This window comes from Pseudochaenichthys georgianus, chromosome 23, assembly GCF_902827115.2.
Source record: "Pseudochaenichthys georgianus chromosome 23, fPseGeo1.2, whole genome shotgun sequence".
Taxonomy (NCBI): Eukaryota; Metazoa; Chordata; class Actinopteri; order Perciformes; family Channichthyidae; genus Pseudochaenichthys; species Pseudochaenichthys georgianus.
Window position 1 is genome coordinate 4,668,599 of NC_047525.1, and position 27,947 is coordinate 4,696,545.

A 27,947-nucleotide genomic window follows, 5' to 3' on the forward strand; every position below is an offset into this window, starting at 1 on the left:
ATATATATCTATGCCTACACTAGCAGCTTTACGAACACATCGCGTTCAGCCATGCTCGTTAATTTTCCGGAAACTTTCTCGGAAACGTCGGGGTCACCAGTGTAGTGCCAGGAAAAGGGAGTCGGAGGCGGTGTATTCAGAAAAGAGTTCCAATCTTTATTATCCATTAATTATAGAGAGGTTAACACATCGACTGCTCTGCTTGACGAGCTAGCAGGAATGGGTGCTAACGCTACAGGTGTTCCCACTAAAGGGTCCGTGTGGCAACACAATAAGAGAGGTGAATTATGTCCAATAACGTGTCACCGCAGCATTTTATTATAAAGTTGTGTATATTTACAGACCGTTGCAAAAACTAAAAAGCTTATAAACATCAGGTTTAAAACTAAAAGAGCTTTGAAACACAATGAAAGATGTTTGGAGTTTTATTTGAGTTATTCATTTAAACTTTTTGTCTAAGAAATGCTGATTTGAAACCGTTGTTACATACAGTTACGGCATTTCCTCTTTCTGCCGGAGAGAGGGGAGGCCGTCCCAAAGCTTGCTGCTGTATTTACTCCCTCCATCTGACTGCGAGTGTGGCTACAGACGGAGTTCACTCCGTTACGGAGGGGTAGGGTCGAGGGGGTGATTTGGGATTGGGCCTGAGTAATCCTAAACCCAAGGAGGTATCAATTTGAAGATACGTCTGTTACTTCAATATATGAAGAGATAGACCTGCAGTGTAAATGTACAAAGTGAACACAAATACAGTGAAATCAAATTGAGGAGCACAATAAGTCACGTAGGAGGGATTGACATCTGGTGGCCAGTTTTGGTATTGCCTTTCCATTTAAGGATTTATAAACTGTTTCAAATCTTAATTATTTCTATAATAACTAATGCTAACTAACTGAATCAACAAGTACAAAATCTAAGTTGAAGTAAAACAACTTTGGTGATAAATCAATATTTGGAAACTCAAAAATGTAAATGTGCGTTGTATCACATTAAGTTGATTTTTACTATTACCGGATGAATTTGACAAGAAACACATACAATAAATGCATATCTAATGTAATCAGTCATTTTAAATTCCACACACTGCCGTGCTCAGGGTGTTTCACTTCATTTTGTCATAATGTGAGTAACATGATGTCTGTTTCATTCAGCTTACTTTTGGGATTTTTTCCTCCTCTGTGTAAATATTGTGAGTAGATTTTAAAGCTCTTTCAGATAAGCACTCATAATTTCTGCTCTACATTAGAGCTCAGCAGGTAAACCTCATGTGAAATAGTATAGTTATAACGTAGGACTGCAGTGCTTACAGTTGGCCTTCATAGAGATTACTAATGTAACTGTTGAAGTAATTTCACTTAGAGATTTTCACACATAAAACTTGAATACAACACATATTCATTATCATGGTAACAGAACCATAGTTCCTTAAAGTGGTGAGTACTGGGTGACTATGCAGAATCCCAGTTAACAATATGATGATTATGGTCATCACCAACTTATGGTTATACACAAATGTCCTGGACTATATTGGAATGATTTTAATATTTACTGCTGATATGTCCCTGCTGGCATCACAATAATTGGAATACATTATCTTCACTTCTGAGTTGTGTAAATAAAATAAACATCCATGTGCGACCGAGTTAAACTTCTGTTGAAGCGCCACCGAATGATGGGACTGGATTGAGGAAGCTAAGGAGAGGCCAATAGTCACTTTGCTCTCGATAAATCAGTCAAAGTGTCACTCAAACAAATCCTTCTTCATCCTAACAACTTCAAGAACAGCTGGGCACCAATGGCGTCCCAGTCCAGTCCCCTCAGACCATGTCCACCAGTCTAAACTTGCCCTCCTGTGGGACCGGCAGGACGCTGATGAAGGTCTTGTAGAGCACGGCTCCTTTGGGCAGCTTGGTGATGACCTGGGTGGCCTCTGCGCTGCGTGGGGGAGGGACAAACACCTCCTTAGTGAACTTGATGTAGCCATTCTCCAGAGCAAACAGCGTGTTGTTGGTTCCCATCCCCACCTGCGATGTAAAGAAGGAGGACAGGTGGAGAGGCTCAATGAGATGTGTACATTTCTACTACATCACAACATTGTTTGATATAGAAAGTGTAACTCACATGTGCTCCTGGGTGATACCTCAACAGCCTCTGTGTCGCAAGGATGTTACCCGCATGGACAAAATTACCTTGTGAGCAAATTAAAAAGAGATGATAGATCAACTTATTTCTGGTATTATTATAAATATGTATTTATGTCTGCATTATTTTGCAGAATAGGAAAGGAAAGTAACAAACACAACCCTATGTATCAAACAATACTGTTAAACAGCAGCCTCCACAATGACAGTTCAATCAAGGCCTTTTTAAACTGAACACCACAACCTTGAACAAGGAGGAAATGTTTGTGTAGATGAAACCTTAACCTGAAAAACTCTCATGGGAATGTAGAATCAGACCAAGGAATCTTGGTGTTATATTTGATCAGGATTTATCCTTTAACGCCCACATAAAATCAAGGACCGCCTACTTCCATCTACGTAACATTGCAAAAATCAGGCATATCTTGCCTCAAAACGATGCAGAGAAACTAGTCCATGCATTTGTTACTTCTAGGCTGGATTATTGTAACTCTTTATTATCAGGGAGTACCAAGAAGTCAGTCAAGTCGCTTCAGCTGATTCAAAATGCTGCGGCTCGTGTACTAACCAGAGTTAGGAAAAGGGACCACATTACTCCTGTTCTGGCTGCCTTACACTGGCTCCCTATAGAACACAGGATAGAATTTAAAACTCTTCTTCTCGCCTACAAAGCCCATAATGGGCAGGCGCCATCTTACCTTAAAGAACTCATTATACCCTACTGTCCAGTAGGGTATAATGGGCATTGCGTTCCAAGAATGCAGGGTTGTTGGTTGTTCCTAGAGTCTCTAAAAGTACAATGGGAGCCAGAGCCTTTTCTTATCAAGCTCCACATTTGTGGAATCAGCTTCCAGTTTGTGTTCGGGCGGCAGACACCCTATCCGTTTTTAAGAGTGCGCTTAAGACCTTCCTTTTTGATAAAGCTTATAGTTAGGGCTGATTAGATTCAGCCCCTAGTTTTGCTGATATAGGCTTAGTTTGTCTGGGGACATCTTACTTCTCTCTGTCTGTACCCGTGTACTCTCATGTTCCGATTAACCCAGCTTCCCCACATCTCTTTCTTTTTGGTGTCTATATACGCCGGGATCCGGAGTCATGGATGATCCTGCGGTCCTGTGTCCTGGATCGCGAGCGCTGGATCTTGAGTCGTGGCTGTGGTCCTGGATCATAGGTCCTGGATGGATATCCTTGTGGATTCATCTTCCTATTATACACGCATGCATTTCCAAACATCTGGACTACCTATGTTGCAAATGTATTATCTTTTCAATTTACACACGGCATCTATTGCACGTCTGTCCGTCCTGGGAGAGGGATCCCTCCTCTGCTGCTCTCCCTGAGGTTTCCCATGTTCCCTTTAAACTGTGGGGTTTCTCTGGAAGTTTTTCCTTGTACGATGTGAGGGTCTAAGGACAGAGGGTGTCGTATTGTCATACTGATATTCTGTACACACTGTGAAGACCACTGAGACAAATGTAACATTTGTGATATTGGGCTATATAAATAAACATTGATTGATTGATTGATAGTAGGGGTCGACCGATTATCGGGGCCGATATTCATCATTTGACCGATTATCGGTATCGGCCTTTTTTTTATAAAATTGCCGATAACACTTTGGCTCTGATGCGGCCGTTTCTCTGTCTGCAGTCACCACTCTCTGTACACGAGCAATGTCCCACCCACAGCGCTATCTGATAGGCTATTACTGAAGTGTCAATCAACACTGAAGATTTTCCATAGAGGCGGGACCTTCTCAGATTACAGGCAGGTGCGAAGAACGCAGACACAGACAGAGGCAAGCAGCAGCGCTGAGTGGCAGAGCCATACATGTGTTTCGAAGGTAAATCAGTTGAAAGCCAAAGTTCAATAAACATCCCAATCCCCTATGCTGAAGTTGCAAAAACAGCACGATCTATTGATCCAATTCTATCAGCTTCCCAGTTACACAGGGACGCGGGAAGTCAGTCAGAGTTGGGGGTGCGTGCAGCGTCTCGCAGCAGAGTAACTGTGGTGCGGAGGGGGGGCTGCGAGTGGAGCCTCGCAGTTTTTCAGGTTGATATGTGAAGCTCATTAGCTAATGTATTTAGCAAATGTTTAGCAAAATATTAGAAGTGAGGCTACTAGACTAACGTTAGGTCTACTGTAATAGCCTCACTTTTAATAGTTTGCAAAACATTAGCTAGCACTAGTGTTGCTAGCAGCTTATTGGGATTGTATGCTAGATAGACAGGCATTGTTTTGATATAATAAATTAAGCATTATTGTTAGTTAAGCATGTCAGCCGCACTTCTTGTCTCTCTCTAACTCATTGCAGATGGCTGCACTAAAGAAAAGGGCACAGAGAGGAAACCAGTTGTAAGATGTTTAAAAGTTCATTAATCATAATATATGCTTAAATGCATTTCAAAGGAGTTGTGTTGAGTTTGTGTTCTTCTACATGTTGACACCAAGATTTTCTGATTTTACTGCAAATGTATATCGGTTCCAAATATCGGTTATCGGTCTCCTTGATTACTAATAATCGGTATCGGCCTTGAAAAGACATATCGGTGGATCCCTAGAATGTACATTTCTTTTATTTCTTTTTAGTTTGTGTTGTTCACAAAGAAATATTGATTACTTTGCCAGGCCTCTCAAACATTAGGCATTTAAAGAGCCTGTGACACCATCCCAACAACTGTTGTGCAATGAAATATTGGGCTACTAGTAATCTCGAACCGTCAGTTTAAAAAAGAAAAAGCGATACCGTTTCGTTAAATATCAATAATTTCGAACATCGGGGGAAATTCCTTCACTCATTTTGAAGTTTTGGGGGAAGCCGGAAGTGACGTCAATGCGGGAACGCTTCGAGAGCCAAACACGGACAAAGTGTGTTGTGTCATGCGTAGAAATGGTGAATTACTGAGTTTAGGCACGTTAATAACGTTTTAATGAAGTTGACTACAGTATATTCATATAGTGCTTCATGTCAATTCGGCGACATAAACATAAATGATCGTGGTGAAGATGATGATTACATTAGGATTAAAAATCGGGAGTGAGAGCTGCTGAATTTCCTCCCGTCGGATGTGATATAAAAACAAATTGATTATTTTTGTGGTTATAAACTCAAGTGGATGAAACTACATTTATTAGTGCTTTCATGTCAATTCGGCGAACATATGATACATTAAATGATGAGTGAGGATGATGATTAAAAATCGTTTGTTTGAGCCGGTCTGCATTTACTGATGAGAAAACAAACCGATTGCTTTTTGTAGTTGTAGTAGTACACCAACGTGGATTAAACGTGTGGTTTTTTACCACAATGTTGGGGAAATTAATGGATAAAATGCACGGGATTATTATTATTATTCCCACTCCGATCGGGGACACTAGGTCCACCGTTTCCCCGCAGCGAGGCTCCCCCCGTTGACAGTTTACGTGGGCTGGGTGCAGTGGCGACTGGCCATCGTGACGAATCCCGAATGGGCCGGTACCGAAGTGGGCCGGTCGGATAAGTCACCAGCACATCCCCCATAGGCGGCGCGTGAGGCTCAGGTTTGAGAAGGCTAAATAACTTCTTTTACCTGACGCTGCCCGCCTCCGGCGTCTATATAAAAAAGATCCCACTCAGTGTGCGGAGTTTAAATCTCTCAATTCATATTACAGGATAAAGAAAATACAGTTTAAAAACTGCCGTATGCAGAGAAGACGCCGACGTGTCGCACTTATCATTCATATTAACATCATCAATCAGATCATCGAGCATATAATATCATAATATATCATATATTTCCTATCTGAGTCAGCTTCTCCAGCCTCATCTGGCCGTGCAACACTCACAGTGTCACAGGAACTGGATGCAGAAGTATTATTAACACAGTATGTTTGACGAAACACTCGAGACAATGTAATTAAAGTCAGATCCACTCGTGTCTTAGATGTGAAACGCGCTCTCAGCTGGAGAGAGAAACCCTGGCTTGATTTACCCGAGTTGATAACCAGCATCGTAGGACCGCTTAGCGAGATCTCGTTTTGTTAGTTTGTTGTTAGTTTGTTTGTTACTCATATCCAGGGTCTGTTGAACTGGCTTCGTAGTACAGGGCACAGGTGGCTAGCAGCGCTAAGGTCAAAGACACAGACATTATACATTATATTTGTATTTACATCCCCCACTCCCCCCGTTGACAATTTTACTAGCGGTACCGAAGTGGCCGGTCGAGAGTCCCGGATGATTTTTAGTCCCATTCCACCACTGGCTACATGACCATATGATCGCCCATATTGGACGCACCTCATTCCTAAACTTCTAACAGATACAACATAAACCGATCCTTCAGCCTCATATGAGCTCTCAGACACGTTCAACATTAACCTGTCATCGCTGTCTGAGCTTGCTTGCTGTGTGCACCATCAGTGCGTTTACATCTGACTGTATATATATATATAAAGGTTTACATGCAGATGCTGGGATCCTGGACGGTGCAGCTGGAGCGCTGTGCCCGCAATGACGTCACCCATCATTTGGCGGGACTTGAAGAATCCGCGAGAAGATCCAGAAAATTGTCAACATTGAAGGCAGATTAATGGTTATCAAAGTACAAATATCCAAAATCAGTTCAGTAACGGTTTTCAAGGGGACAATATGTACTCAAATTGATGGGTTTGGATGATGGGGGAAAACCGTGTCACATCTCTTTAAATAAACATCAACATCCGCTCTTCTCTTCACTGTGTTTTTACATTCTCAATCCCTACAACAATAGCTATTGTAATTTGAAACAGAAGAGATTGCATTTACCAGGTGTATAAACACTTCGAAGTAACTTGAGGCTAGTGAAGAATAGGTAACAGAGAATTTGTATTTTACATATATGTATATTACCATCTTGTTTCTTGAATCCATATCTCTGCCCAGGGCTTTTTCCACCGACGTTCTTACTGCTGCCCACCAGCCTTCTTAGAGGCAAAACCTCAGCAGGTCCAGGAGAGCGGTCTGAGCCGGAAACCAGAACTCCTGCCCAGGAGCACACAGGCATTCATGTGGGGTCAGCTTCCATATCTCATGAAGACAAATCATAAGCTTGTAACTTTACCCCATCATTTCATTTTATACTACTTTATACTTCAACCCTTCTACCTTTTGGAAGACAATGTTGTACTTTTTAATCCACTACATTTATTTAGAGATTGATTTACTACTTTCTTTATACATTTTGATTTTGACACACAACAATTATTATTATTTGATATAGCTATCCAACGTTATATTTAGGTAACTAAATATACAATAAACCTTGAGTGGGTTATCTGAAAATGAATTGGCATCAATTCTGCAAAGACGTTTTTTTGATCAAAAATATTTCAAAGATAAATGTGAAGATTTCCATGCAACATTTAAAAAAAATTATATTTTAGAAATATATTAAAGCAAAGCTTTAATATATTTCTAAAATATAATTTTTTTTTAAATGTTGCTTTTTCTGCGATGAGTTATTTTACTACTCGTACTTTTGAGCACATTTTCTTAATCGTATTTTGACTTAAGTATCATTCTTGATGCAGTAGTTTTACTTGAAATGTAGTGTGTGTACATGTGTGCTATTAGTACTTTTACTCAAGTAAAGAATCTGACTACCAATATATTTCTCATTACGTCAGTACATCTCTACGAACGTTTAAAGTAATATTCTTGTTCAAAAATATATATCGATGTTTACGCTGGTATCAAGTATGCGTTAAATGACATGCAGTGCTAATGTACAGGCTGAACAGCTCGCTCAGCTTAGATAGCATGTAGCACATTTAAAACGTGTACAAATGTTAACAGAGTGACGGAGCGGCTGAGAATAAATGAATATTTTTCTCAAGCAATTTGTAAATATGCGGGAATGTAGAAATAACTAATTTAGATGTTTGATACCAACCGGTTCTGGACTTGAGCATCAAGGACGCAAGCGCTGCCATCTTGAATCTGACGTCACTTACGTCATACCGTCACATCCGGAAAGGGTGCTGCATTTAAGATCCCCAAGAAAGATGCAGTAGATCGCACAGCCTTCTGAAATACTGTTTAGTTGAAGCTGAAGCTAAAAGCGAACGAAGTAACGTGAGCTTGCAAATACTAAAACATATATTTAAAATGCCTGGATTTATGTTGCATTATATTATTATATCATTAAAAATATTATTATTATTATTATTATTATATATAGGATTTACAAAATGCCATGTTTCAGTAACAATATATATTTAATTGAGGTTAATGAACAACTTTCCTTTTTATAAAACAAACACAAATATATTACTCAAGCAATGCGCTTGTATTTAATGTGTAAATCCATACACTATTAGTTCTCTAACAGACAGGCTGGGGGGACCGGAAGTTTCGAAACGTTCCATAAACGCGAATGCAACATTACCGTGCAATCTGCAACCCGGGAAGTCTAAAGGCTCTGCAGACACAATTTAACGTTCCGTGTGTTGAATTTAATGAATCATTTCTGCTAGTAGCAAGTCTAGTCATTAGTACTTTACCTCATTAGTAAACACACGCCTGCAACAAGATATCGTTTCAAGTGAGTATACAAAGCACATACATCCGGTTACCCAAATATATGCTCTCTGTTTAAATCTTGGCAGTTAACTTTAGACACCGCGGTGAAGTATAGTTTTAAGTTGGATATTGGATATTTGACTGCCCCTGTTGTGCCGTAGATTGAAGCCTTGCGGTAGATTGAAGCCCTGTTCGCGGGAACGCGCAAACGTGACGTCATCGCCTGTATTGAGCGTTCGTCTAGTTTAATAAGCTTTTCTCTCTTTTGAATGATATATTTCCCATCAGATTAAACAGAAAACGGCTGAATAAATCATGTGCATACAATTGCGAGGAGGCTCGTTTTAAGGACACTTTTCAGATTGTCACAATCTTCGTATTGGAACAAACTTCCGTTTTTGAGTGCAGTCCCACTCTGCTATGTTCCTCCTTCCTACAGAACAGACAATGACAGGATAATATGTCATTTGTCAGTATAGTCCTATTTCTTAAAACCTTCTCTGTTGTTTAAGTGTCTGATAACCACGAATAGTAAGCAATTATATGACAGTAATGATCACATATATGATCATGTCAGACACTGTGTTATTTTCAATCAAGCCTAAAAGATAATGTGTTCAAACTGGCTTCACTCGCTTTAATTGCTCCTTTGGATGTAATTTTCCTCTGTGGTTTCCTACTCAACACATGTTTGTATTGTAATGCCACTCATATTTGATTTTTATTGTATTTTAAGGTGACATTGAATGCTTTGAAAGGTGCCCTAAAATAAAGTGTATTATTGATCTTATATCTGTGCCTATATCACACTATTAATGTTCCTTATTTTAGTTCTGTACTGTTCTCTATAACATGTTCAGCAGAGCAGGTATTTCTCCTGCCAAATATAGCACCCCCCCCCTACAACTTTGTCCAGGACAGTCACAACTTCACCACAATCACACTGGTGTTTCCTGTTCCCCTCTAGTTTATCCTCACCAAAGCATTTTACTAAAGAGGGGCTTCAAAATCCAGCAGATCAGGTGTTGGTGCTGCCGGATTTGGAAGCCCCTCTTTAGTTTTGTACCTGCTAGGCCCAGAGTGAAATGCTTTGGTGAGCACAAACTAGAGGGGAACAGCAAGCACCAGTGTGATGTTGGTGACGTTGTGACTATCCTGGAGAAAGATATAGGGGGGGTTCCAAATCCGGCAGGAGAAATACCTGCTCTGAACATGTTATGTAGAGAACAGTGCAGATCTTCCCTATTGACACCAGGATTAACCTAGTCTAAAATAAGGAACATTAATAGTGTGATAGAAAATGAAATGTAATGTAATAGAGGCACAGATATAAGATCAATAATACACTTTATTTTAGGGCACCTTTCAAAGCATTCAATGTCAATTTAAAATACAATTTAAAATATGTGATCATTACTGTCATATAATTGCTTACTATTCGTGGTTATCAGACACTTAAACAACAGAGAAGGTTTTAAGAAATAGGACTATACTGACAAATGACATATTATCCTGTCATTGTCTGTTCTGTAGGAAGGAGGAATATAACAGAGTGGGACTGTACACTCAAAAACGTAAGTTTATGATGTGCTGAACTGAAACATGTCAACATGTGTCTGAAGGTTTAAACATAGAACAAAGTATTTGAGCTTAAAATATGTCAATTTCTAGAAAACGACCAACAATTGCTGAACCATACATTGAAACGTTGACCTTTAACAACATTTAAATGCAGATTTCCAATTCACAATGACATCTGTAAGTTTAAAGGTGGGGTAGGTAAGAGAAACCGGCTCGAGATACACTTTTTGTTATATTCCATGGAATGCTCTTAACATCCCGATAGCAATGAATATTTGAAGTGCTTTGACAAAAAATCCATGAGAAAATGTCATCTGTGGAAGCCGTAGTGCTGTAAAAAGCACGACCAATCATTTTAGCCGGCCCGGCTAAAATAACTGGATGGCCTACCTGCCTGTCAGCCTTCCATCGGTGCGCAAACTTATCTCGTGCCCTCATTGGTCATGTGCGCGTTCGTGTGTGTTGGGGGAGGGGCTCTGTAAGGAAGTGGCAGATTTTTTCCGGCTGTGTATTTTCAAATTCTAGCGCACTCGAGCTGGTTTCTCCAAAATTACCTACCCCACCTTTAACTGGTTTATAAAGCATTCAATGAAAGGCCACATTATTATAGGTGTAAGAGCTCACATGAATACACTGTCAGTGTTAATAAACAAACTAAAAAAAGACAAGGCGATGTGCCTGCAAGACTACACTCAGGTAAACAAAACATATTACCCGTGCTCAGCAGCTAACCTGCCTGCGAGCCTTCGCTCAGGTCACATTTACACACGGCGCGGCTGAATCCCGCTAGCACTATTAGCGCTAGCAGTATCGCTAGCAGCCACATTGTTTAGGCTGTCAAATACGCTGCACCGTTTTAGATACAAAGAGTGTTTAGTTTGCAAATTGTGATCATTAAGTTGCTTGTGTTACCTACCCCCTTTACAAGTAACTAAATGAGTACATAGATTGCACCTTGCACTATTGCCACCCAGACCTTCGAATCGCTTCGCTCTGTCCGCCATGCCTGCGGGAGTCTCACAACAATAATTCTTTCACACACACATACGGGTATTGGGCCGAGGGCGACACCGTACTTCCGGTATCCGCTGTTTTACGCGAGGTGCAAGCAGGCCGATGGTTTAGCCGTACAACGTCTCGGTGTTGCTAAGCTTCCTGTACTGAATATCATAGTCTATTGCCTTAATCAATATCTAGTCAACTCTAAAATACCACATATATGCAATGGCATGATAATATTATTATGACAAGTGGGGTATTCGCCTGGTGTTTCCAGAAATTAGACGTAGATGCAGCCAAAATCGACGAAGGCCACTTTCGAGGGTCGTTTTTTCCATACATCTACAGGCAGTCTGTAAGGGCAATCCGACAACCCACACAGGTCTAGTTTACGCTGGTAACGACCTAAAGCACATGCCTCCAGTCCAGAGATGTAATCCGAAGACATGCAGCGATTTCTTCGGTCGTTAATTCAGAAAAAAAACCTAGTGCGCTCTGCCTGGCTACGTTAGCTAGCTGTTTATATTTGCACCTCCAGGATATTTGCACCTCCAGGAAAATGGCATATTTATATATATATATATGGCGCGTGTTGCATTGTGGGTAGCTCGTGACGTCACTGTGTGTGAAAGAATAAGAGTGCTGTTGAGAGAGATGACAAGTTGCATTTACAGTGGCCAATCAGAGGGGTCTCAAACCGGATACATCGCACGGGATGAGGGTTCCCAACCAACCAGAATGGTTTAAAGTTAAACTAAGGAAGTAGACGTAACAGATATACCGATAACAGCACCGTTTGTCCAGCGGCTTAACGGTATACTGATACCGTCCAATCAGGTACCGGTATTGACTTAGTACCGGTTCTCGATACCCATCCCTAGCCATTGCTGGAAAAAAAATGGTCCATTGGAGTGAACGGAGTTCACGCAACTCTCTCTTTATACGTCTCTGCACCAGCAGTTCACTTCAGTGAAATCTTCAGCCACTAGCCCCGCCCTCTTATTGTGTATCGCTCACTGATTGGACGCTGCAGCGCATCACTGATCTGATGCTTCTTAACATCAGAGCAGTTAAACAGTGGACACAGATAACACATTAAAAGAAATCACTCCTCAGTTTTATACAGCGTTTTGTTTGTCAGATATATCACATATTTTTAATATGATACATGAATTCAAAGTGGACAACAATATTTGTATTCGTATATTGGAAACATTTCATGATCTCCAATTCATTTTTATTATGCACACAATACAATTAAAAGAGACAGATTTAATGTCTGTGAGCAAGAACAGCTTTTTTTTGTTTTACATTTGTATTTATTGTCATCTCCATTCAGTCACAGCTAAGACATGAATTACATGATTTTGCTAAACGTGACGCTCAGAGGAAAGGACGTCCCCTAGAGAACCGCAGTGACGCGTCCTAAAACCCGGAAGTAAACTCCTTCCGGTTCCTTTGTCAAAAACCAATGCAATTTCTCCATTGGATTTTTTAAAATAGCTCTAAATAAGGTCTGTGATTGACACACATTTAAGAGACGGATCACATTTTGTTCAGCTGGATAATATCCACATGCCTACCCTACTTTTATAATTTTCTAGTCATAAATCTAGTCGCCAGAAGCAAAATGCTAACGTTATGCTATGAACGAACTACAGCAGGGTCGCTGCTTCAACGTCACGCAACTTAAGATCCATATGCAAGAGCGCAGGTACTTGCTTTCAAGCAGAACAGGGCAAACAACTTAGCAGGAGTGTTTACGTGTTCGGTGTAAGGATGTACAACGGCCTCGACAACTTCTGTAGTCCTATTCAGCCACATGTTAACACTCATCGTTTTTCAGACACGTAAATTCTTCACAAATCACCAGTGGGGTCACTGCTGATGTATGTAATGTCGTAGAACAAAACGTGATCTGTCTCTTCAATTTGTGTCAAACACAGACCTTATTTCGAGCTATTTTCCAAAATCCTATGGAGAAATTGCATTGCTTTTTGTTGAAGGAACCGGAAGTGGTAAAAATGCTAACTTACTTCCGGGTTTTAGGACTGTGGTTCTCTATAGCTCTTAAAACTAATTTCCTTGCCTCTAGTCCTCTCTCTTCTCGTAGTTTCTTTGCATCTCTCCATGCATCCCTGGTGGGAGGGACTAATGCCCCTTTCACACCAGCGCCTTTTCAGCTCCGGCTCGGAGCTAGAGCCTGAAAAGCGCCGGGTTTTCCAGTTCACACCGGAGCTGCGCCGGCTCTTAGCTCCGGAATCCGCTTCATTTCCAGCTCCAAAAAATTGTCGGTCCAGAGGCAAGAGCTTTGGAGCTAAGAGGTGACGTCGCTTACGTCTCTCTTACGTCGAGGCGTGCAGGAAACTAAACCCACCTCCCATGGGTCGACTGTTATGCCTGCCTACAAGCAGTAGTGCCTATAAACACACTTATAAGTCAGGCAACACTAACCAGGCTTCGTGTGATTCTGTTTATTTGTACCTTACTTTGACCATCCGTTCGCTGTTATCCATCATTGTGGAGAGAGGCAGACGGTTGTTTTGTATTATTGCAGCTATCGGATGCAAGTAGTCAGTTTAGCTTCGGTTGCTATGCTAACATCACCCGTTTTATACCAGAGAAACTTTCATAACAGCGTTGTGATACCAAACGGTGTCAATTCAGACTGACACACATTCACTTAGGCTAAGGGGAACTGGGGATATGCATCAGCTGCTTGTGTGAGTCGGACAGTGACTACTTTAGAGCGGCCGCTGCAGTGTGAGCTAACCGGGAGCTAACGGGAGAATAAACTCCTGTGGAAGAGCAGCCAGCACTGCAGCGGTCGGTAAATGCTGCAGAAACACATTAATAAACAATGAACCACGGCACTCTGGAGAAAAGTATAAGGTTGGAGAAGTCGTTATTCAATTTATTCTGGCTTCGTGTGATTAAAAGCAACACGATCATCGACCCGACGCAGTTGTTGTTGTTGTTGTGAGCTGCCGTAATGGCTGCCCTTGGGGGGCAAATCAGCGATGTAAACGGTGACGTCATGACGCAGCAAGGGCAGCTCTGGGGCGCCAGTGGGCGGTGTGCACAGAGCGGGAGCTGAAAAGGGAAACCGGAGCTGAACCAGAAAAGCTCCCGCTCGGAGCTAGAAACTGAAAAGCGCTGGTGTGAAAGCCGCATAAGACGCAGGGAAAAGACGCAAGTTTTGGGAAGTGCGACGCAGCTATAGTCCCTATAGTGAACCCGTTTCTAAGTTTTATGTTAGAAATGTATAGTGCGGATCCCCAGCACATAAAAACTGCGGGATGCTAACTTGCATATGTTGGGCAATTTGCACAATTATCGTAAAATTCGTTAATTAGCACAAGTTTAGTTAATTAGCAAGAATTACCAATAGGAGACAATAGTTCAACAATTGCTTTTCTGATTTTGACAATTTTGGATTAGTTTTGGGGTTTCTGAGTTTGCCGAGTTGATTGGGACTACAAATATGACCACTTTCTAGTCAAATTGTATATCCTGAAAATGTCAGAAATGGACTCGGCATCCTCAATTACCTCCACAATCACTGTAACATTTTCCAAATCGGCCAAGTCATTTTTTCATTATTGTTTACATAGGCCATAATGCCATTCATTTAAATTAACACAACTTGTGCTAATTGTGAAAATTGCCCAACATATGCAAATTAGCATCCGGCAGTTTCTATGTGCTGGGGACCCGCACTAGACATTTCGAACATAACACTTTGGGGTACAACATTTCGAGTTAGCTTTCAACGAGACTAAAATGTAGATTTGTTTAATTAAACTTGGTGGGATGTCTATAACAGAATTAAAAGCACTCCTGGAGCTTGGAATAGCCTGCTCATTGATGGTCCTGTAATACATGTGTCTCATTATATCCAGTTACTGTCGCTCGGGCATGAGGGAACATGGTGGCTGCAGTGACTCCAGCAGCGACCTGGATGAGGAGTTTCCGGTGTTTGACTTCCTGCAGTCGGGTCGACACCCCCACCCAGCTTCCCAGAGCAGCACAGATAACACATACTCAGGCAATGTGGGCACATATTCAGGAGCGGCTGATGTAATGATGATCAGCAGCGATTCTGATGACGATGCACCTTATGTCCCTTTGGCACAGAGACTCAAACAAAGACAGGAAACTGTGATTAGTGCCTCCTCGTCTGTCACTAATGGGAAAGATGCTCAACACTATTCGCCATCCAAACTGGGTGATCTACAGCTCTCTCGGCAGAATGGCTTGTCAGAGTCAGAGCAGCCGCTCAGCTTCCATCAGGTGAGAACAGTGAGCCCAGATGAGGCTGCAGTTTTCCCTCAGCAGGGCTGCCACCCGCCGACACCAAGAAGAATGCTGCCAAGCACACGTTGGAGATCCAGAGCTCCAGGAAAGAGGTTCTGATGAAGAAGCAAAACAGGGAGGGCCATCAGAGTGCCAAGGAGGGGCACCGGCAGGAACAGGAGAGGCAGAGAGCCGAGAGGAAAGCTCTGGCTGAGGCTGCCAAGGCTCTGAGGCCGGAGGAGTGCATCAAGCACATGGTGGTGGCTGTCGACCCAGGTACAGAGAAACAATCAGCACAGTGCCTAAGTGGATCAACCAGCTCGTGCTTAAGAATTATTAAAGGTCATTTTGTGCTGAGAAGCATTCACAACATACACTATATTAGAGCTGTAGCGATACACTAATCTCACGATACGATACACGATATTCAGCCAACTATACGATATATATCACGATATTCAGCCAACGATACGATTCGATACACTTATATCATTTTCTGAAAGATTTTAAAGGGACAGTGTGATTTTGGTGACATCTTGTGAGTGTTCCATTGACTTGGATTGAATTAATTCAACTGAAAACTGAAAGCATCAATTATACAATATATGGCTCTGACAGAGAGTCTCCAGCTTGCAAATGCTGGACAAAATGAATCAAAAGATGTGGTGAGAAAATTAGTTTCATTTATTGAAACAGTGCAAACTGTAGCTTACAAGCCTTTGAAACGTAAGTACATAAAGTCACAATGGACAATGGACAATTAAAAGGTGCAGCAGGTGGCGGAACACGGGGGATTTGAATGGGACTTAAATTAAAAATAAATTAAAATCGATGTTTTGATGGCATAAAGTACCTTAAACATACCGTCAGTTTAAATGCTGTTTTATACTGAAAAACCAGAAGTTCTTGTGCACAACCAGTTTTTAAGCTTTTATTCTGAAAATCCTTCATCTCCGGTTAGCATTTAGCATGTGGCTAATATACCATTTACTATAGAGGTGAATTTAGTAGCGATATGACACGGAGTGTTGCACACCGAAACCTACTGATTTCAACACTACAACTATAGACGTCGAGATATTATTATTGCTGAATATTAAATGAAGGTACAGTTTATTTGAATACGTTTGTTTACAGACGTGGTTAGCATGAGACAACATTCGGAACTACCGGAAATGATACCAGCCGTGAGGTATTTTTGGAGTATTGATTACAGCGCTTAAAATGTATTAAATGAAAAGTCATGAAAGAGATAAGGAGGAGAAAAGGCGTGTTTAGTTATATATTTAATGTACAATGTCTGAATCCTCTGTAATGCGCAACAACGAACATTGGAGACGTGGAGGGCCAGCCCCCAGCAGCGCCAACCGGCCCACAGAGGATATTTAACAGCTGGAAAGGTGGAGCTCGCTCTCTTCCCTTCGCTCACGAGAGCCAGAACACAGCTGTTTTTCTGACTGAACCATCTTCTGCTTGTAACATTACCGCGCTTTTTATTAATTAAAGTATACATTTGAACCTTCTCAGAGACTCAATTAGTCTCCTTTTTAAAGCTTCTCTCCTGGACGCGAGAATAAGGAACACAGTTATCAGACTTAATGTATCGATACCCGCGGCTGAAATATCGATACTTTCTCGGAAAACTAAATATCGATATATATCGCAGGATCGATTAAATTGCACAGCCCTACACTATATAGACAAAAGTATTCGGCCACCTACACATAGCATTATCTCTCCTCCACCAAACGTTACAGTTGCACAATAGTCAGGCAGGTAACATTCTCCTGGCATTCGCCAAACTCAGACTCGTCCATCAGACTCCACAGAACACGTTTCCACTGCTCCAGAGTCCAGTGGCGGCGTGCTTTACACCCCTCCATCCGACTCTTGGCATTGTGCTTGGTGATGTAAGGCTCGATGCAGCTACTCGGCCATGAAAACCATGAAGCTCCCACAGTTTTGGTGTTTATATCAATGCCAGACCTGGAACTGTGCATGTATTGAGTCAGCAAAGCCACTAGCAGTGGCCAGCGGCCACTTTTACATGGTCTGACATTTCGTGGCTGAGTTGCTGTGGTTCCTAAACATTTCCACTTTGCAATAATACCACTTAAAGTTGATCGTAGAATATTTAGGAGAGAAGACATTTCAAGAACTGACTTGTTGCAACGGTGGCATCCTATTACAGTACCACGTTCAAATTTAGTGCGCCCTTTAGAACGACCCATTATTTCATAAATGTTTGTAAAGGCAGACTGCATGGCTAGGTGCTTGATTTTATACAAATGTTATTTTAATCATTTATTTCGGAGGGACAATGCACTGTAATAAACACTTAAAACATTAAAATGTGTGGTAACAGTGCCAGATTTAGCTTTCACCTAATTTCCATCCACAGTCCCTCACAAAAAAACATTTAAGAAATGTACATTTTACAAAGAAAATACATGTTATAAAAAAGGTGCAAGAGAGCAAGAGCAGCATACACAAGTATGTTTGACATGGTAATACAATATAGCAGCAACGATATGTAAAGTGCAAGAGGAGATACCCCTGTATTAAAGTGCATTTAATTAGTGATTGCACGTCTGTTTGTTTCTCAACCATTCTTTGAGTTGACCTTTGAAACTATTGAGAGTGGGACAATCCCGTATCTCAGTTGGGAGGCTGTTCCACAATGAGCTGCCCTTAATTGAAAGTACATTTTGTCCAAAAGTGGTTCGTCTACGGTGGACCTCACAGTCTCCTCTGGTTTCTGACCTAGTGCAGCGTCCAGTGCATTTTTTGTGGATGAATTCCCCTAAGGGAGGGGGGCCAGTCCATGTAAACATTTATAAATAAAATGCAAAAATACTTAAAATTGTCAAAACTCAAGAAATTATATTTCTCAAGGATGGTACAGTGGTGGTATGAAAATGGCTTTCTGTCAAACACCTTAATAGCTCTCTTGTACAGCTGTTCTATCGGTTTAAGGTTTGTGGCACAAGCAAATGACCAGTTTGTAAAACACTATTCAATGTGGGATATAATCAGGTATGACTTTGCAGCATTGACAGTTAAGAAAGGTCTAATTTGTTTAACATTTTGCAAGTTGAATTTAATAGTATTGGATGCTTTCTTAATATGTTTTTTAAAAGTCAAGTTCGAGTCCATTATGACTCCAAGATACTTGAACTGGGAGACTAGTTATATTTTTGCTCCGTTTAAAAACACATTAGATCCTTTGATTTTTACTGGTCGTTTACTGAACATCATGCATACTGTTTTTTTTACATTTAACTGGAAGCAAATGTTGTTCAGCCAGTGTTGAACCTTGTCCAAAGCATTTGAGAGACAGGATGAGATTATTTCAGTCTTTTTTCCCGTGTACAAAGATGACCGCATCATCGGCATACATTTTCACATTCAACTCAGAACATACATTAGGCAAGTCATTAATGTACAGTGAAAACAGTAATGGTCCAAGAATGGAACCTTTTGGAACCCCAACAAAGTAGGGCAATTTGGCACCGCTGACCTATACACACTGTTTTCTGTTCGATAAGTAAGACTTTAACCAATGTATTAAATCTGCCGAAAAATTGAAATGAGCTTTGTAAGGAGCTCATTTAACAGTGTCAAAAGCCTTCCTGAGATCAAGGAAGACAGCACCTACATATGGGCTCGTGTCCAACATACATTTAACCTTTTCCACAAAGACACAGTTAGCTGTCTCAGTGGAGTGGTGAGCATGAAAGCCAAACTGCATTGGGTGGAGTCGAGCGAAACCTTTATCTAAATGTTTGGTGATTAGTTTTGACACCCATTTCTCAGCTATCTTAGAGACACAGGGGAGGATGCGGATAGGTCTGTAATTGGACATCATTGCCTTATCCCCAGATAAAAAAATCGGTGTCACCGTGGCCACTTTCCAGGACCACTTTACTACTAGCATAGTAATTGGTTTTATTAGACTGTCGATATGTGTCTTTATAAAATTGGTGTCGAAATCATATGCATCCCTAGCCTTAGGACAGGGGTGTCAAACTCACATTTGCAAAAAGGTTGCACTCAAAGGGCCGGTTATAAATATATAATATATATATAAAATAATGTATTATATTACATTATTGCCTCTGAATTGGATTATTATCGGATAGGATAATAACTTAGTAAATAACTACGTCTGAAAGCAGAAGTCTAGGGCAAATAATTGCAAGTCTCTTCAGTGCGCAAGTCACAAAACGAGATGCATTGTGGGACATGTAGTTTATGGGCAACCTGCTTCTATAAAGTGGCATGTAACCGTATAATAAACATATTATATTCTTTGCAAGCTCTTGCGGGGCCACATAAAATGAAGTCGCGGGCCGGATTTGGCCCCCGGGCCTTGAGTTTGAGACCCCTGCCTTAGAACCTCTTAACCCTAAGATTATATTTTGTACCTCAACACCTGTGATTTCCTCCAGGTCAAAATGGGGGGTGTATCCACAGTCGGGCTAGGTGAGACCTCAGATGGCGAGAAGAGCTTTGTAATGTCCAGAGCACTATTTATGAAATACTCATTGAGTGAGCTGGCCAATACAGCAGGGCATCATTGATTTTTAATTCTAGAGCATTAAGCGTTAAATATTTTAACGCAATTAATTAAAAAAATTAATTGCCGCCGTCAACGCGATAATTTTGACAGCACTAGTTTTAAATTTGAGTGTTTCCTATCCCCTAAACCTCCAGGGATGTACACAGTTTAATACTGGCAACTTCTTATTATGGGAAATACGAAAACGTCTTTTAAAACTACAACTCCCAGTAGAGACGTGCCATAGATAGAGAACATGTTGCGAAACACAATAGCCAGCATGTGTAGTTCTGGGGACGGCGTGGGGGAGGGGGGGGACGCGGTGGACCCGTTCAAATCCAGTTTTGGACAGTCTGCCGTGGTTCCATCCCATTTCAAGTGCTGTTCGACGCTCGGCGTAACCCTCGGAGCACACTCTCCAATCCCAGTTTGAGGACTATCACGGGGTTTGTCAAGCGAAGCGGAGAGAATACTTACTTCCCGGTGTAATATTCTGTAAAGCAAATGAGCTGCTCCAACCCTCGGTCCTGAGGGACTCCAACTTGTGTTCATTAATCAAACAAATAAATAAACACAAGGATAATAATGTGTTATTGTTGAGTAAATGGAGAATTGCACAGAGGAAAATAACATAGGCCATCTATGCCACAATTTTAGATGCGGATTTTGTTAAACTAATACGTTTGCGTTGTGGACCAACACTATACATTGACGGGGAAGGGGGTAGCACTAAAGATAACACCATTAAACAGTTACACAACATACCAGAAATAATATCGATAGCAGCGTCCCAGCAACCACCTTGGTAACAATGAAAACGTTCTATGGACGCAATTTCCTGAAGTAATCTTCGTAATAACTAGCAAACTAAAGATCATGTACATCCACTGCACACACAATCTGAAATAGCAACTCATATTTCTCGCATCAAATGACATCAAAACGCATTTTAATGGCCAAACTAACTTTAAAATAGGCATTTTCCACCGAGAATAAAACGAAGTTCGGCCATGTTTTTTTTTTTCTGCAGGAAGAAATTTGAAGATCATATGACATAGACTCCAGCCATTGGAATGAATGGTGAAAAAAACGGAGTTTGTCAAACAGAGCACATGGTGTAGTCCTAAATTATGGCTGGGGATTCTGGGTAGTGCAGTGTAGTCCTTTTTTTTAGTAGTCCTTTACTCCGAAAAAACATTTGTTTCTCTAAATCGAAGGGGAAAAATACAAAAGCATTGCACACAATTTAAACCAATCAATGTTGTGTAATTAACAAGGATAATCTGGTGTTTTTTAGTCGATGAGTAGTGCAGATATCAATCGACAGTAAGGGGAATACTTACTTCCGGGTGTACAATTCTCCGTTATCAAATGGGAATGGACGCTCACATTGCCTTTAAGAGCAGCCGACACAAACGAATGCCGTGCTTCCATGAGCGTCAAATCCCGACGCAGATGGGAATACATTGCAATCAGTTGAAAGCTATTTGCGTCCCTTTATGACGCTGAAGGAGCCTAGGAGCGTCACAACTGGACGCCACGGACACTGACCAAACGTCGCTCCTGGACGATTATGGAGTGAGAGTGTGTTGGGTTAGAATATCACACGTAGCTATTTTAATTACCTCTCAAACTACCGTAACTAGTTATAGATAAGTTTAGTTTTACTGTCGGGTCACTCATTACTGATCCGCGAGCTGCATGATACTGACGGGCAGTCTGACGGGTATTATTCCCGTGTTGTTGTAAATTACTGTTCACTTTTGAATAATGTAGTTAATCTACTATAATTAGTTTAATATTGAATCATATCAATTTGTTTTAAATCTCAATAAATAACAAAGAAGATCTTTGACCGGCACTTTTCTCATTTTGTCCGGAAGATTTAAACTTTAACGGACATGTTGACCGGCCGAAAAATATTCTAACGGGAACTCTGATGTTTGTTCTTCAGCAGTGAAAATGCTGCTGTTTTTTTTATTTCCCTCTTTTTCCATCGGTGAAACTCTGTTCGAACGTCAAAATATTCATAACTTTCATAATTCCAAATATTTTAACAATAATTCATTATCATTTTATCATAGAGATCTTCACCTTTTTATGACACAACTAAGCCAGGATTGCTGTTTTGTGTCATCTTTTCAGCATTCATATACTTGTATGCATTGCAGCCATTATTTGAGCAATGTGAGGGTTTGCTGAGGACATGCTTCAGTGTTTCTGTTTGCAGCTCTCTTACAGCTGGAAGGAGGCGGGACTCTGCTGGCGGCGCTGCAGGCTCTGGGCTGTAATTGCGCCATCGAGAAACAAGGCATCCCACGCAGTGTGAGCTGGATGAGGAGGGCCCCCTGTGCACAGGTGACACACACACACACACACACACACACACACACACACACACACACACACACACACACACACTCTCAATCATTCTATTGAAGGGTGAATATTACAGGCATGCCTCTCAACTAAACGCCTCATTCTAATGAAAAGGAAAGTCAGAAAGCCCATGCTTCGACTTAAATAAATGGCTGAAGGAACATGTAAAGTATGGAAGAAGCGGCCTCCTTATCAGATTTTTTATATGGTAGATAATAGACTATGGGTCACGATAAGGTCAATCCTGGATCCGGGCCACTCCCCTTTGTAAAAAAAATCGAAGTATATCTATGTTATGGCGTATATCATGTACTCATACAAGACCTTTTGCATGCAGAAAATACAATTGACACTGTAACCCCCCACCCCTTATGTTATTCTTCCGTTTGGTTTTTTATGTGTGCAAGCATTGTCCTTGTATTTTATTATTGTATTTCCTGTTATGCATGTCTTTGTAAATTACATAATAAAGTAAAGGGAAAAAAAACGTGCAAGGTGAAAAATGTCTTGTGACACCCTGTATGTGTCCAGCCAGAGGATGCAGAGTGTGTACGAGAGGCACTTGTTGTGATGCAGATGACCGTTGATGACTTCATCACTCTGACCCACAGCTACATTCAGGTCAGCTGCTATTTTACACTTGAACAATTACATTAACAGAGTGATAGACCCCTTTGCTTAATGAAACCAGATGCAACTGTAATAAACCTTATGGGGAAATATCAAACATTCTAATAACAAGCAGCAACAAGATGGAGCCATGATAAATATATATAGAGGTTAGTGTAAGTATAATTATTATATTAATTCAAGTGTAACCCAATAGAAAATGACATCAGATTTAGTTATAGAATAATAAGTAGAAGTATGTTGTCTGTATGTTATGTACTGCTATAATAATAATAATAAGCCTGGATCATCAAGTCAGAATTGTGTGTGTGTGTGTGTGTGTGTGTGTGTGTGTGTGTGTGTGTGTGTGTGTGTGTGTGTGTGTGTGTGTGGTGTGTGTGTGTGTGTGTGGTGTGTGTGTGTGTGTGTGTGTGTGTGTGTGTGTGTGTGTGTGTGTGTGTGTGTGTGTGTGTGTGTGTGTGTGTGTGTGTGTGTGGTGTGTGTGTGTGTGTGTGTGTGTGTGTGTGTGTGTGTGTGTGTGTGTGTGTGTGTGTGTGTGTGTGTGTGTGTGTGTGTGTGTCAGGAGCAGAGGCATGGCGCAGGCTCCGGTCCCACGCTGAGCTCCTGGGTGCAGCAGCATCAGACACGTCACCCTGCTAAGACCCTCAGCCTGGTGGTCCTCGACCTGGAGAAATACTTCAGGTAGTTACACACAGTGTCAGCAGAAAATAATAAAAACTGCCCAACATGATTTCCCAGAGCCTAAGGGGATATCTTGATACTGCACTGTTCATTTTTTCCAACAATATGAAACTCAAAGATTTTCACATGTATCACAGACAAAAGCAGAACATCCTCAAAGTAGAGATCCAGGAGGCAGACATAATACAGTATACAAATATGATTTACCCGAGTGACAACATGTGAAACTTTTTATCCTCAGATCGCAGAAGTCACAAACAAAGAAACAGAATGGAGGTGAGGAGGGGGGAGTGAAGAAAAGGAGGAAAAACGGAGGAGCCCAGATTCTCCCTGAGGTGTCCCGGGTCGACATGGAGGAGGTGGGTGGTTCAGTGAAGGAAGGACAAATGCATTTTTATATTCTGTGAAATTAATCAATAATTATATAATTGTTTTAAATATATTATTCATGTATCCCTTAAAGGTCACCTATTATGCAAATGCACTTCTTTTATACATAAATATGTGTCCCCGGTGTATAAGGAAACCCTCTCTCTTTTCTTCCTTACCCACATCTCTAAAAACAGAGGTACAACGGAGCTGATCCAGATTTGCTGCGTCATGACAACATTACTTAAATGTGTGCTTTACGCCCACGGCCCTATCAGAAACGTTGCTATCAGAAACAATGCACGACGTGTTATGAAGTAACATGGTCTGTGTTTACATTAGCAAGCATCGCTAACACTCAGAGCTAACGCTGTACTGGAGAGAGCATGTGTAAGAAGCCGGATATAAAAAGGGCTCCTTGTGGTAAACCGGCAAGAGAAAAAGCGTTTGAGCTCCATACTGTTTCAGAAATAATCCTTGATGTGGTTTTGAACAAGAATGGGCGTTTCATCGCAGCATTTGGACAGTATCTGCCAGGTCCTGCATAAGCAGGCATACGGTCCGTCCCCTCTTTATTCTCTTTTTTTTCAATTGTTTACAAAAAAAAGAAGCTTTACACCCCAGCACTTTAGTGACAGGGTTGAAATATAGGGATGAGGCATGGCTAGAATGGTTGATCTGTTTGGTATTTTGAGCAAAACACTTCATAGACATGTTTTTTACATATCTGAGACCTATGCCTAAAAATAGCATGATAGGTGTGGTGGCCAAAATCCAACAGTTTGTCTTATAACTCCATATTTCAAAGGTTATTTTTCTTGGCCACATGTAGAGCTTGGGGCTGGGAGGCAGTATCAGACTCGCAGTAAAAAATCCACTGGACGTTTTGGTTGCCCTTGAACGTTTTATTTCCAGAAAATACAAAAACAATATCCCCTTGCAACGTAAACTTAAAATGCATATCTTAATAATATGTTTTACTCAAAATAAGTCTGTGTGTCAATGACGGTTTTGCTGCTTCCTGCTGCCACACACCGCACTTCCAACTTAAGGTTTTAGCCTCACCTGAGCAAAGCGCACCTCTCACTGAAACAGAAACATTTATTAATAAAGGTTCCAAATAAATCAAAGCAAAATAAGCTTAAATGCGTCTCCTACACAACGACCCATAAGTGTTCTCTAGAATCAATTATTTAAATTAGCCAAAAATGGGACTAAAGGGGAATTATGCCCCTTTCACACCAGTGCCTTTTCAGCTCCGGCTCGGAGCTAGAGCCTGAAAAGCGCCGGGTTTTCCAGTTCACACCGGAGCTGCGCCGGCTCTTAGCTCTGGAATCCGCTTCATTTCCAGCTCCAAAAAATTGTCGGTCCAGAGGCAAGAGCTTTGGAGCTAAGAGGTGACGTCGCTTACGTCGAGGCGTGCTGGAAACTAAACCCACCTCCCCTGAACATGGGTCGACTGTCGACTGTCGCCTGCCTACAAGCAGTAGTGCCTATAAACACACTTTATAAAGTCAGGCAACACTAACCAGGCTTCGTGTGATTCTGTTTATTTGTGCCTTACTTTGACCATCCGTTCACTGTTATCGATCATTGTGGAGAGAGGCAGACGTGTTGTTTTGTATTATTGCAGCTATCGGATGCAAGTAGTCAGTTTAGCTTCGGTTGCTATGCCAACATCACCCGTTTTATACCAGAGAAACTTTCATAACAGCGTTGTGATACCAAACAGTGTCAATTCAGACTGACACACATTCACTTAGGCTAAGGGGAGCTGGGGATATGCATCAGCTGCTTGTGTGAGTCGGACAGTGAATACTTTAGAGCGGCCGCTGCAGTGTGAGCTAACCGGGAGCTAACGGGAGAATAAACTCCCGTGGAAGAGCAGCCAGCACTGCAGCGGTCGGTAAATGCTGCAGAAACACATTAATAAACAATGAACCACGGCACTCTGGAGAAAAGTATAAGGTTGGAGAAGTCGTTATTCAATTTATTCTGGCTTCGTGTGATTAAAAGCAACACGATCATCGACCCGACGCAGTTGTTGTTGTGAGCGCCGTAATGGCTGCCGTTGGGGGGCAAATCAGCGATGTAAACGGTGACGTCATGCCGCAGCAAGGGCAGCTCTGGGGCGCCAGTGGGCGGTGTGTACAGAGCGGGAGCTGAAAAGTGAAACCGGAGCTGAACCAGAAAAGCTCCCGCTCGGAGCTAGAAACTGAAAAGCGCTGGTGTGAAAGCCGCATAAGTGAGGGACGCAGGGATGCAAGCTAAGCGACTTGGCATGCAGGGAGGGATTCACTCTGTTCTGTCCTCCTACATCCTTTCAGGCAGTGGTGCATCTCCAGCTCCACAATGGTGTCTCTGTCTGCTTCCTGTCAACCTGGAAGGACTTCTCAGAACACATCACCATGACAACCAAAGCTGTTGCAGAAGCCCCGTTCAAGTGAGTGCTTTTAGTTTCGCCTGTTTTAGTTTGACACACATTTTTTGATCAAAACTAATTTCTTTCTGTTCCTCTGTGTTTCCAGGCAAGAGAGGGAGAAGACAGGCTTCTCCTTCTATCTCGAGAGTGAGTGGGCGGGGGGGCAGCGAGTGGATAAGGCTGGGAAGGGGCTGCTGCAGGTGTGGAGGAGACAGATCCAGCAGCTAAACAGAGTTAGTCCGGACATGGCCTCCGCCCTCCTGGCAGCGTATCCCTCCCCACAGCTGCTCCACAAGGTACACAGGACTACATAGCTTTTCTCTTAATATCAGCCCATCTGGTAAAATCACAGAACTACCATAAAACCGTCCTCAATCAATGGATCAGTTTACAGAAGAAGTAAGAAATCTTACATAGACTGTAGAGCTTATGGGATTTCGTTCGTCCATTCTTTCTCTGTTCCTGCACTTTTTACATTTCCTGCATTTTCTTTTCTTTTCTTTTCTTTGTTATGTTTTTATTTACTGATTGTCCTGCAAGGATCCTAACAGTTTTTATGAAGCAGCTTCTGATCTTACTCCAAATGTATATTTTATGAAAAAAGGGAACACTTCTAGGTCACATTTAAAGAAACACATCTGAACATATTGTACATTTTCTTTTTCGTATATATTAAATAATTATCTGTCTCCTGCAGGCCTACAGTCAATGTCAGAGTGAGCGTGAGAGTGTTTCTCTGCTGTCTGAGCTGCTGATCCGCAGAGGAGAAGGCGTTACCTCCACGACCCGCCACGTCGGCCCTGAGCTGTCCAGACGCCTCTTCCTGCTTATGACCTCCTGTGACCCCGAGAACACCCTGGACTCCACTGTCTGACCTTTGCCTTACATTTGTATCAACATCGGACTTATCGCCCTCTCAGTTCACAAGATGGAGTTTCATACTATGCAGTTAGAATTCTGTTTTAATTACATTTCTGTTTTATTTTTCCATAAAGTTATTTTAATTAAAAAATCTAATTTCTCTTATCAGATTCCGCTCATGTTCATGCCAAATGTACACTCGCCATGCCCGCTCTAGAGATGGTGGGAAACATAAATATACATAGCCTTCAGTTTAATAAATAATGATGATGAAGTAGAAAGTAAAGACAGGAGTCCCAAGGATAATTCTCTAGCTTCAGTCGGCTAGCTTACATGTGAGGCTGTGCTACGCTGTTGATATTGGGGGAAGAGAAGTAGCAAATGACAGGTTTGTTTGCGTTGTTACTTAGGAGATATTTAAAATACGTGGGTATTATAGATAGCAGTAGCTCCCTGTAAAAGCTACTGTAGCAAACGGCATAGGGA

General features: G+C 41.6%; 1 protein-coding gene and 1 pseudogene across 1 annotated transcript; one reads left to right on the plus strand and one right to left on the minus strand.

Moving 5' to 3' along the window:
- Positions 1-133: 133 nt before the first annotated feature.
- On the minus strand, positions 134-11,710 carry LOC117439371 (large ribosomal subunit protein bL27m-like; annotated as a pseudogene).
- LOC117439025 (crossover junction endonuclease EME1-like) lies at positions 8,504-27,626 on the plus strand. The gene is given in 10 exon segments (XM_034074713.2): positions 8,504-8,704; positions 15,165-15,643; positions 15,646-15,834; positions 22,350-22,477; positions 23,030-23,119; positions 23,691-23,809; positions 24,051-24,168; positions 26,506-26,621; positions 26,707-26,896; positions 27,298-27,626. Coding segments are annotated over 9 exon segments (1,590 nt in total). The 5' UTR covers positions 8,504-8,704; positions 15,165-15,180; the 3' UTR covers positions 27,475-27,626.
- Positions 27,627-27,947: the final 321 nt, after the last annotated feature.